Source organism: Contarinia nasturtii, unplaced genomic scaffold, assembly GCF_009176525.2.
Source record: "Contarinia nasturtii isolate CC-2019 unplaced genomic scaffold, AAFC_CNas_1.1 Cnas_scaffold_864, whole genome shotgun sequence".
In the NCBI taxonomy this organism is placed as follows: Eukaryota; Metazoa; Arthropoda; class Insecta; order Diptera; family Cecidomyiidae; genus Contarinia; species Contarinia nasturtii.
The window spans coordinates 4416659-4429792 of record NW_022198211.1 but is presented as its reverse complement, the minus strand read 5'-3'; the positions used below and the strand labels follow the sequence as shown (position 1 = coordinate 4429792).

Genomic DNA, 13134 nt, shown 5'->3' with positions numbered 1-13134 from the left:
ATGGCATGCAAATTCTCGAAAAATTGCTGCGATTGAAAACGAGAGCGGTGGTGATGATATTGTTTTGATGTAAAACTCACAATGATGAAATGAAAGCTTATTATATATTTTAAATGAAACTGAAACATATCAAATGATTTTATTTAATAAATCTTTAAAAAAAAATTCTATATACAAAGAACAAAAAGCAACTACTTTACCAAAATATATATTAATATAACATTAAGTTTTAAATTTATTTAATAAAATCAAATTCATAAAAATACATTTTTTCTGAAGTTTTTCGTTTATCAAATTTGCTAAAGATTGGAAATATAACAGTGACAGATTTATCGACATTGAGAGAAGAGAAAGAATGAAATCAAAAGAGGGAAAGAGAGAGAGAGAAAAGAAAACAAGAGAGAATACATTTAAAAATCTGACATATTTATTGCACTGCCGATTTAATTTGAACGAATTTTCCACCGGTACCATACAACTATACAGTATACATGTAAAGATAACAAAATAAAATATTTCACTTTATATTCTCAACTCGATAAAAGAAAAAAAACTTCCTATTTTTGCTCTTTGCAACTTTGTTGCATAAAACGTATGCGCTTCATCTTACATCATTAAGACGTCGTTGAATCACCGAGAAACTATAAACAAACTATGTTTCATTGAACATCAAGAAAGAGATAGAGAGAAAACATCGTTTTTCACTAACATCTTTCGACATTGTTTTCTGTGATACGCTCACAACAACGAGAAAACTTCTTCGTTTTTTGCGAGAACGTGGCAATGCGTTGATGGTAGCAGTCTATTATAGTGCAAATATTCATTGCATTTTGGAAATTCTGACATTTTTTTCTCTCGTATCCTGTTACAATTTGCCATAACGAATTCAATTGTTAAAAGTTTGACAATCGGAATCGCTAAACCCATTTCGAAACAGCAACTGTTACACAATCAATTCACCAATTTTTAAGCAAAATTGAATAAATTCGCTTGACATACATATCATTGTTATTTTGATGCCTGAATAGGTATGGCAAATGGATATATCGGAGGACAATGTAATCTTACGCAAAATGAATCTAATTCAAAGTCAGAGGAAAAGTATTGCCATTCAATCTTTAGTTTCTCTTTGAGGCATAATCGAAATAGAAGCAAAGTGTCGAATAAGCGGTTAAAAAGCACTTCCAACACATAGCGTAAAATTGTATTCACAGTAAGTTGGAGAGAAAAAGAAAAAGCTATAATTAATGAACTTTGCAATCGAACGAAATGGTGCGGAAAACGGTAGTAGAAAGAAATCGAAACTGATAAAAAGAGTGTTAGACCTCTATTTTTCATTCCGTGTTTCCTTCGTAACCCAGCAAACAAATTTGTAGTGTTTTTGGTACATTCTAACGTTGAAAAATGTAACGTTTTGACCCATTCTGATGGTCATTTTCGTGTCAAATGGAACGGAGATTATATGCATAGTTTCCATGAATTCCAATGGAATGGATTCACTTGTTTCTTTCACTTCCAATAATATTTCGTTTGACAGCATAATGTGAACAGAACCCAACACATTAAGTTTTGAATTGCAAATCTAACGATTCATTTGTTTATTCACGCTCAAATAAAAAATAAACAATTAATTTGAGAAGAGATTTGCGTAATTTGATTTAAAACTCTGCAGAAGACCTTTTTTTACACATTATTGCATTTATTTTTCTTTGCTTCAAGTGTTGAAATAGAATTTTGAATTTTCGAAATGCAACCGAATCCTTCTGACATTTTTCGGTTGACGCACACTTATACGAACGATATTTGTATATATTAAATATGTGCTCTGCATTCAAAGCGTTCGCATCGTGTGACAGTATTTTTAGTATAAACAAATGCTTTCATATGATTTTGATCATCGTTCTGTTTTACATTCTCAATTCTAAAGTGACGCAGCGAAATATTTGAATTTCGTTGTCAATATTGGAAGTATTTAACCACATTGTACAATCGAATCAGTCTACAAGTTGCATTTGATCAAGTAAGAACGAAATACATTTACAATTAATTTTCAAGTATTTTTCTTCGATTTGTTTCAAATTTTAGTTCGTTGACACGAAATGTTTAAGAGAAAAAGGAAGGCTGAGAACGATTTGAATGATGGCGTTGATGACGACAAAGATAAAGGAATCCGTGCCATCAAATTGTCGCTCAACACAATCTTATTGCCAAAATATGAAGAATACATGACACATTTATTTTACGCCCGAAGTTTTGTGATGACGGAAATTTCATCGTTGGCATCACTATTGCTGCTGTTCTTAGTCAATGTCGCACTCGACGAACGTAATTATAATTTTTTCACGCAAGACGGCTTCAAAGTGACACCTGATTGTTTCGAATCTGTTCTGATGGACAATGTCGGTAAATTGCCAGCAGGATTTCGTCTTTTAGTAGAGAAATCAATCGGTATTCATCCATATCAATGGCCCGATAAAACCATTGTCGGAAATGGCTTCACCTATTTTGTTAACGATTACATCACAAGTGTAAAAAATAATCTCAAAACGCACTGTGAAAAGAGATTAATCTATTTCTTCCGCATAAAATGCTGGCGCATCAATCGTCAAGGTCACATGCCATTCGTATTTGATGATATCGACATACGAAACACAGTGAAATATCTAATGAACAGCATCAATCTAGCAAATGGCAACCAACAACGAGAAGAAAAAGTGCGCAAATTATTGGAGTTTATTCGCGAAATCGGATGGCCAGAAAATAAAAACATGAAATGGTTTGTGAAACACCGTTGGTTTGAATCATTGTGGTTGTTCGGCCACATTCAACGTGAAGTAGAGCAATTCTTTGTTGACGCACAACAACAGCGTGTATTCATCGAACGTATCAACAATCTTCGAGAGAAACAAAACAAAGAAAAGATCGATATGATTGAACCACCAGAAGTGGACAATTTTACAGTTGTCCCGTTATGTCGATTCCAGCTGAAAAGTGTTCGTTTGGATGAAAGAGATGCATACCGATTGTTGGCAAACAAATTGGGTCTTGTTCCATCTTTTTTCAATCCGAAAACGAAACGATGGAATAAACGCACCGAACAATATTACAAAGATCGCAAGGATGAATTATAGCGACTGTTGTTCAATATGGATAAAATACATCAATTGGCCAAACAACAGAAGAAATTCCATTTTCAAATCGTCACCAATAGTGTATCGGTATCATTATTGTACAAGAAAGAACAGAGTACGTGCAATGAACAGCAACCGAATTGTGATGCAGCCGATGTGGCCAAAGCAGTTGATGCGGCTGACCATAAGGCATTATTATCGAACGAAAAGAAGTATGTAATTGGTATCGATCCAAATGACAAGACATGGATTGCTGCTGTACGTCTTGATATTGTGACCGGCGTTGAAGTGAGTATAAATTTTAAAATGTATTTTTTTCGTAATCGTAGCTCATTATTTTGTATACAATCATAGGAAAACATCAAGATTTCTCACAAACGATTTCATTGGGGTACCGAGCACAAAAAGCGAAAGAAAAAGGCCGAAGCGTTGACTCAATGGTTTGTGGAAGTTGAACAAAAGCATCGAGAATCATTGATCAACTTTCCAATGGGCATTTCATCACCGCGTACCAGTCAATGGCGAGCATATATTCAACATCGCATCGCACTGCTGCGAAATGGAATGGCTGCATATGCAACTCCCGAATATGCACGTCTCGATTTGGATCACTACATTAAATCGACAAAAGAATGTGATACCATCGCCAAGAATATCACAAGGAATGAGCCATCAACGGTATTCATGGGTAATGCGGATCTCAAACCAAATCGGCCAATCGGAATCAAGAATGGCATTCGATGCCCAGGAATGCGGAAATTGGCTGCAAGCATAAAAAAACTTGGCCATTCAAATGTGAGATTCGAAGACGAATGGGGATCATCACAAACTTGCCCACTTTGTCAACGACGATTCAAAGTGTGTCTAAATTTTAAACCGAATCCGCTTGTATTATTGCCACCAATAATCGTGACCACGCGTAGCAAACGTGAGCTGCATATGCTTCGAGAAGGCATGGGATTGTTTCTGAATCTCCATTATCTGAGTACAGCTGAACCAACATTTAGTGTCAAATATAAAAATTATCTACAAAACTTGGTCACTAAATGTTCCGCATAATAATTTACGGGAGGCTGATCCAGAAGATATAATAACACGCACAGTTGTTTTTCATCGAGACATTCTTGCAGCAAAGAATATTATATTCATTGGTATGTATTTGTATATGATCATTATGAATGATTCATCGATCAATTGACAATAGAATTTGTTCATTGTTTACATTTTTTTGTTTTCGATTACTCAGAACTTTGTCGACTTCTTGGCAGCCGATTTGGATTCGAGTTGCCAGCTTCATTGAAAAGGCCGCGTAGCAATCATCAGCGCAATCCACGAAATCATGATATTCTGAACGTCGCCAACTTGCTGTTACCAGCCTAAAATCCACATTCAAAGAAATTTAAAAATATAACAATTTGTTACTCTACTAGATAAAGCTAGTAGTGCTGGGCTTGACCATTAGTGTGTGGCCCTGCAACAGTACGGAGGGGAGGAGCCCGTAGGTGAGTAAAGCTTTTAATAAAAAAAAGATATCACGGGGGACGGCAGTCCCCCAAGTGACGCAATACCAACATACATATGAAATATATGTATATTTGCGTCACTCTATATATACTGTAAGGAAATGAAAATCGATACCGCTGACTTTTGGAAAGGGTTTTTTGCATATTTTAGTAGTGCTCGGGCACCAAATTAAGAATCCGCAAAAAAAAAATAAAAAATTTCAAAATTTGAAATGGTGGCGTTTCAAAAAAATGGTAAATTTTTGGTTTTGTCCATTTTTGACCACCCAAACCAGAAACAAATTTCCGAAAAATGGCATATTCGGAAACTGGAGTTCGGGTAGATAGTATTGAAAAAAAAAATTGTTGGAGTCGATCGAAAAGTGTCCGAGATATGATCATGTCAAAAAATCTTACGAAAAACACGAAATTTTTGAAATGATATGTTTGTGTGTCGGCAATTTTTTTTTCCGAGACATTTCTTAAATCGCCGGAGACCGATTTTATTCGAAAGTAGATGGAAAACTGAGCATACATGTCTCTTCGAATTTTTCGATTTCGTCGCGCAAGTGCCTGGGGTCTGGGTTCGAAAAAAAGTGGAATGCACTTTTTCACTTTTTCATCGAATGACCTATTTTCTGTGCATATGAAAGGTGAGGTAATGATCAATATGTCATTGAAAAGCTACGAACCTCAGCTATCCAGATCTGAAGTCAGATTGGAAAAAATTTCTGAAATGATCGCTAGATGGCGCTGCATGTGTTGTTTTTTTGGAAAAATGACAATGACTTTTTTCACACCAACCAAAATTAAAAAAATTACATACATAGTTTTCTGGTGGAAAACTGAGCGTTTGTTGGGGACCAAAATTGTGAAGTTTTGGTGTGTGTGTCATATCTGGGAAAATTCGTAACGAACCAATTTTTTTCTTCAAAATTATTTTTTTTTTTCGAAAATTTTCGATTTTTGGAGAATTTCTAGATTATGGTACACGGGGTGTTTTTCAACAAAGATACGAAATTTCTGACTCTTTGGCAAGATATTGAGCTCCCCAAGAGCATACAGTGAGGAAATTTTGAAAAAAATTCAGTGGAGATGGTTTAATCCATTTATGACCATACTATTTAAAAATGAGGAAAAATCGATGAAAATCGTAATTTTGTTAAAAAAAATGTGTGAATAACGTTTTTTTTTTATCATAGATCGAAAGAGCACTCAATTTTGAACCAATGTGCACATTTTTTAAAACCAACATTTTTCAAAATTGGTCAAAATTCGAAAAAGCGTGTATTTGGCGGACCACCTTTTTAAGATCTTTTAAATAACCAGGAAACTACACCTTGAAATGATGTTTTGAGGGCTTTATTCAATTGAAAAAAAAAATGAATTAAAACATCGGTGCAATTAGTTTTGAATAGATTTGGTAACCATACATACTACAAATTCACCGTAGAAATTTCTCCTTTTGTTTCGAAATTTTATAAAAACAATTAAAAATGCAAAAAAAAAAGATTCGAGAGCAAACATAAAACTCTAATTCAATGTAAAAACAAATTATAAAAGTATGGCAGAAAGCAAAACAAAATTGGCGTGCATTGCAAGAAATCGATTAATATAAATATTCATGATTTCCAATGTGATGAATATCAATATATGAATACAATAAAAGAATATATGAAATTAAGGCGAGCGTAGCGAGCGAAATTTTTTTGTAGATTTCAAACAGAAAAATTAAATTTAATGTTAAAACAAATGACATTTTCATTTTTAATTTTCTAAGAATGAGAGAGGCAACGCAATATAAAAATTGTTTGTGTATTTGATTGCAAGCGTCACTGAAAATTTATATCAGATCATTTTCAGATTTGATGTGCAGTATTGCGTCACAGTGAGAACTTCCAAAGAAGAAGATACTAATGATTGTCGCTCCTCTTTTCCATGTATTCACACCTGAATGTTACGCTATGGCAACCGTAAAAATAACTGAAACTACACACAAATCCGGGTTCAAATTTGAATTTATACTTGGTAATGGGTGAATTTGCATTATAAATTGTTCCTTGGGAAATGTATAATGTTGCCAGTACATGACTTTTCTATCCATTCATTAATTGAACATTTTTGTTGGTTGATATTTTTAAGGGACTCGAGATTCACCTCATCAGCTAATGGATTTGCTATCACTCGTTGTTAAAATTCATCGTGTTGATTCTTTCCGCAATAATGTTTGAAGCACACATAGAACATAACAGTTCACCGACGGAGAATCTTCGTAATGAGACAAAGTTTAATTAAAACAGCTCAATCAGAATATTTGCGTCGAAATTTCTATAAACAAAAGCAAAAAAATCAAGCACAGGCTTTATCGACTCTGTAAACGAAATAGCACTCTATTAGCAAGTGTTAAAGGGTATTGTTGGAAAATGAGTGATGCGTATGAAAGACATAAATTTTGGTTGTGATACTTGGTTACATTCGACAAAATATAAAGTAACAAGTAAAAAAAATCCATGCGCAGGTATAACGTTGTTAAACAACGAAATACGTGCTTATCAACGGAATATTCAATTGAGCAATACAAATGCACCTCGATGAATTGGAAAACAGCTACCGTCACAGTTGACAATTTTGATTTACATGAAACAATCTTCTTATCGGCTGCAAACTAGTTTATGGTGAAAATGAAAATCGACTTTTGATTTATTTCAGACCATTACACGTTCCAACAAACAGAGCGTTTATCGTCTACTGTGGCCTTTTCAAATATTTTATCTATTTCTTCTTGCAAAAAAGAATAAAATTGCTTTATCGTTGCAATAAAATTGCTTTATTCGGACCCTTTCACAGAATTGGTTCATAGTACTTAGAATAATGTCTGAATATTTATTAAATATACGCGCCGCATTAATCGATTAAATTAAACGATAACAAGATAATGCTTGTTTTTAAATGAAATTAAATAGCTCTATTTGATTGAATACTTGTGCCTTTGACTTTTCCAATTTAAATATTGGCATAATGAATAGTCCCAGAAATGTTTAAAGATAATGATTAATGAGGCAGAAATGGAATAAAAACTCACAGATTTCTGGCAAAAACACATTACTCTATATTTATCCAAACGTTAATTTGTTCTGACTACGAAATACAATATCATTGATGATGATCGCATTGTAGTCACTATTATTATTGGCTGATATAAACCCGGTAATATGATGACTATTTTCCATTCCTAAATCTACGACAACGCCATCTCTTGTTCCCCATCCGTTGCGAGTTTTTTTACCAACCAATATTGATTGGTTCAAATTAAATAGTTTAATATAAATTCAAAAAGGGTTCAAGTCTAATCCCGACTATTTGAAAAATCCTCAGGTAAAATATTAAAACCAAACATGAAACAATTTTTTTGAATTCATTTTTTTAATTGTCTTCGTTTGCATCATGGGGCGGAAATGAATGAGACGAAATTTTCTCTCTCATGGGCGCAGCCATATTGAAAATTTTGTATGCGCTTATATGTAAAATTGGTGGCGCCACTGGTATATTTGATGGAAAAAGAAGAACATGTTTGAGTCTCACTCGTTTATATGTAAATTACATAGGCATTTCCAGGCCATGGTTTGCATAGAGTAAAACATATAGTTCAAAACAAAGATATTCATTGTAGTTGTTGAATGCGAGAAACAATATATACACACGTACGCTTTAAATTAATAATAAAATGAATTTTAAATGGGGATTTTTTTTTCAAAAAATTTGGGATTAAAATTAAATGCTTTTATTTTATTTTAAATTAAAGCGAAAATTTTGTCACAGAAATAGCTACTGATGTGGAACCAAAGATGGCGTTTTCGGTTTAGATGCCACTGACGTTTACATATAAATATGTCAACGAAATCCCCGGTTAGCTGATATTATGTTCAATATCCGCCCAAAATTTAAACTGAAGTCATTTTATACATTAATAAAAAAAAGTGCGCTCTTTAGTGCAACAAAGTGTCCACTGTATAAATTCGCTACATCATTTGGTCATAGAATAAAATTGGTGAGTTTATCTTGATCGAAATCCAAATGGATTTTGTCGTTGTGAAATGTATGCGTGATGTGACTCAAATATACGACAATATAATTTAATAGCAATTATAAGATAAATAGGATTTTTTTGCTTTTGTTTACTGATAAAAAAAAATGAGCTCCAAAGTGTCCAATTCCATCGAAAACCTAGAACTCTCAATGAGAATTGAAAAAAAAAGAATGAAATTTAAGCGGAACGCGTTATTTTTTTTTTGTTAATGAAGCGACATTAACGATGCCATTAATTTTCAATGACACAATATAAAGGCCGAAACGCGATGAAGATATGATGCTTCGAATTGAATCGGGTTTGAATTGCCCCAACGAAAAAAATAAATTCATTTTTTTCAAGCATTCATTGTTTTTCAGGTAATTTCATGCGTCTCTGTCGCTTATTTTTAATATTGATATTTGAGAGCATGCACTTGATGTGATTAAATTAAATCAAACAAATTGAATGCAATGGATTTTAAAAATCCCAACAAAATTCGCATCGAGTGAAAAAAAACTGATGATTTAATTTTGAATTCCCTTAATGTTCTTATATTACACGCTCTCAAAACCGTCTTTGAGCGCGTTTACTTTCTAATTCCTTGATTGCTTTCGATTCAATTTCAGTGAATTGAAACGTTATCTGATTCAGATTTCAAAAGAAAATCGAACGAAAACGAAGAAGAAAAAAATTAAATAATTTCATCAAATGGTAAAATGTCAATTCCGGGAAACTAGTTAGTAGAGGAATGGGCACTTTGTTCGATTCTCATACATTGATATTGCTTGATGTATAATCAAGCTTTAGAATCGTTTTCAGTTTGTTTGTGCCACGTATAACTCAAGTAAGGTATCAGCTATCAACTTGAAACCTATTTTTTCAGATTCCTGAGCCCAATCCACGAAAACCATATTTTTCTTTTTGGAAAATTCGTCCAGGGAAATTATTTTTCTTGTAAATGAGGTTTTTCCTAAGAATTTGTATGGGAACTTCAAGACAACTTGATTTGTACGTTGTAACTCGAGTTCAAATCCTACGATTTTGATCAAAATCGCTCAGTTTGTAGGTCTTCAGATGTCCTTTCGAAAAAACACAGACAGAATACTAGATCGACCTTGTGAATAGTAGCTCTAGTACAGCGAACTATCACATTTCTGTGTATTTTCAAACAAACGTCGCTATAAATCGAGTTCAAATTCTACGATTTTGTTTAAAATTGCTCAGTTTATAGCTCTTCAGATGCCCTTTCGAAAAAAACCTATCCAGAATACTCAATCGACCTTGTTTCAAGTGGCTCTAGTACAACAAACTACAGAATTTCAACTACAGAATTACATGTGTTTCTTATGTAAGTAGGCTGGCTTTGCATTTGCCTTTTGCGCTGTCTCTTTATATATTTGGTTTTTGCTCTCATAAAATTTGTATTAGTATTATTTGCAGCATGTTCTGTATGTTATTGTTTTCTTCTAAGGCCGTCAGGTTATGATAACCGTAATATTTTTTATTTTATTAATTTTTCAATATTTCCGATTGTTTTCGATAGAAAATCGCTCAAAATTAAAAATACAATTAATTTTTATTAAAAAAATATAAAAAACATTTGCAATTTTGTTACACAAAATATAAATATTGCAGTAATTGCCAGCAGAAACTATTCACCAATATCTCACATATTTGAATGAAATCGCCGTAGAATTCACCGGAATTCATTCGTTTGCTGAAAAATTCAGTTAATTTGGATATTATTATAGAATTCAGTCGTCGAAAATTTTGAATTAAGCCCCTAGCATGGATGTTTGAATCCAATCGAAAAGTACTAACGTAGACTACTAAGTAAGCAACCCTTTGTTGGTTTAAGTTTAAAAATAAATTCAGTTTGGTGGTTGTTTTCTTTTGACTCAATGTTTATAATTTTTGCTTACGTAAATATAGAGTGGTAAGAGTGGTATTTAATTGATATTGTTCAACATTTCCCTTTCCATTTACTAATTTGCCACTAATTGAAGTGCATCGACTTCTTAAAGTGATTCTTCCATCAATAGTGCACTTCGTAAAAGTTATAAACTTGTGACTATAGTTGAATGTAACCAAGTATAATTGAACTCCGAAAGCATAAATAAACGACGCACCTTGAATAGCAACACAAAATTTGTTGTATATTACATAAGGGCTGCATACTGCATATCTACTCGCGTTACACAGAAAAAAATAAATCGGTAAATATTTACTGACTGCGTTAAATTCCATAGGCGAATATTGTGTTGATTTTCAGTACAAAATGCCACAAACATTTCTCTTGTATTTTACCACAGCTAACGAAAATTTCACCACACGCTATAAACTTCAAATCACAAACCAACCACAATTCATTTTGCTTTATTTTTATTTATCCCATATTTTTAGGGTTTTTATTTCTTTTAAATAAAAAAAATATATTTTTTATTTTAGAAATAATGAAACGTCAAATAAAAATAAAAATAGGAAAATTGAATAATATTTTATGTGACATTTTAACTATTAATACAGTACAAGATACAAGACGCAGTGAAAATGAACAAGTAACAAGCAATTAATGAGCATAGAAGCCGAATATTGCGTTAAACATATATTTTTCTACATGCTACGACAACGCCATCTCTGTTTCCCCATGTGTGTAGAGTATGTTCAATTGTTCAATATTGACAAATCATTCAAACGGGTCAATTTTGTACCGCAAAAATAGCTGTCATCGTGAAAATATGTCAACAATATTATTCATTGAAATTTTTGAAATTGACTGTGCCGTGTTTATTTTTTAAAACAATTTTCAAATGCATATTTCTGTAAATCTCATTTCAAAGTTTTAAAATATTTGTACAATTCTACATAAATAATATTTTAAATTTTTTAAACTGAAAGGAAATTTTCAGCATAGAAACAGCTTCTGCTGCAAGACCAAAGATGTCGTTTTCGGGGGAGATTCGTGTGACGTTTTCATATAAAACATATAGCGCATAACTCGGTTAGAGCATAGCGATCTGACGTTTATAGCGCGTGTGGTAAAATTTTCGTTAATTGTGGTAAAATACAAGAGAAATGTTTGTGGCATTTTGTACTGAAAATCAACCAGTGATGGTTTTTTCCTATCTGAATAGCGCTAGCTATTCGCAGCGCCTGTACAGCATTGCTGCCCAGATGCTGAATCGTAGCGGTTGCCGCACGCGCAACACACTTCGTTTGTACCACACAGAGCATATACGTTCGCGTTCGTTCTCTGTTCGACATGCGTTTGTATACTGACTATGGTATTAGTGTATCATACTCTGTGAGCTCACTGGTTACTTAGACTATATGACAATATGTTGTGTGGTACAAAACGCGTGCGGCAACCGCTTCGATTCAGCATCTGGGCAGCAATGCTGTTCAGACGCTGCGAATAGCTAGCGCTATTCAGATAGGAAAAAACCATCACTGAAATCAACACAATATTCGCCTATGGAATTTAACGCAGTCAGTAAATATTTACCGATTTATTTTTCTCTGTGTACTACTGTGATCAAAAAGTAAGGTGAATTTGTGAATATTTTAGAAAATCTTTATTTATTCTTCCAAATCGATTTCATCGCCTTCAAAGTAATCCCCCCCGGCTGCAATACACATACGCCAACGTTTTTCCCAGTCTTCGAAACAATGTGAAAAGCTACTTTCTGGTATGGCCTTCAATTCATGTAGCGATTTACGTTGAATCTCTTCAATCGACTCGAAACGATGTCCACGAAGCGGTCTTTTGAGTGTAGAGAACAGCCAGAAGTCACACGGTGCCAAATCGGGCGAATATGCAGGTTGCGGAACGATATGAGTCCGAAATCATTTCTTGACACACATTAACACGACGCTCTTTTTCGAATAAATTCAATGTTTTTGGTACCAATCGAGCTGCACAACGACGGAGACCTAAATGATCTTTCAAAATTGTTTGAATTGATCCAAATGAAATGCCAGTAATATCTACAAGGTCTCTGATTGTCAATCGACGATTTTTCAGCACAAGATCTTTGATTTCCTTGACGTGTTCCTCATCAGTTGATGTTGATGGTCGTCCCGAGCGATCTTCGTCTTCAACGCGTTCTCTGCCTTCTTTGAACAATTTATGCCATTTGAAAGTATTTTTTTGCGACGAGGCCTGTTTACCGAAGGCCTTCTGCAACATTCTGAACGTTTCCGCACCAGAAATTTCATTCCGCAAACAAAATTTAATACAATATCTTTGCTCAACAAAATCAGTCATTATGAAAATCGCCAAATGAAAATTTCTTGATGTAAACAAAGTAGCGTAGCTCATAACCTAATCGAAATACTGTAATGAAATGTTACACAGTTATCAAAAACAGTGCTGCCAACCTAATAAAAAAAGAATTTCGACGATTGCATTTCCCCGCGAAGATTGAATAAC

The 13134-nt window shown here is 33.6% G+C and overlaps 1 protein-coding gene across 1 annotated transcript; it reads right to left on the bottom strand.

The window, feature by feature from the left end:
* Window positions 1-12492: 12492 nt before the first annotated feature.
* LOC116342662 (protein GVQW3-like) lies at window positions 12493-12891 on the bottom strand. Its single transcript, XM_031770355.1, has one exon. The coding sequence runs from the start codon at window positions 12889-12891 to the stop codon at window positions 12493-12495; it is 399 nt and encodes a 132-aa protein (XP_031626215.1).
* Between the last annotated feature and the right edge of the window lie 243 nt (window positions 12892-13134).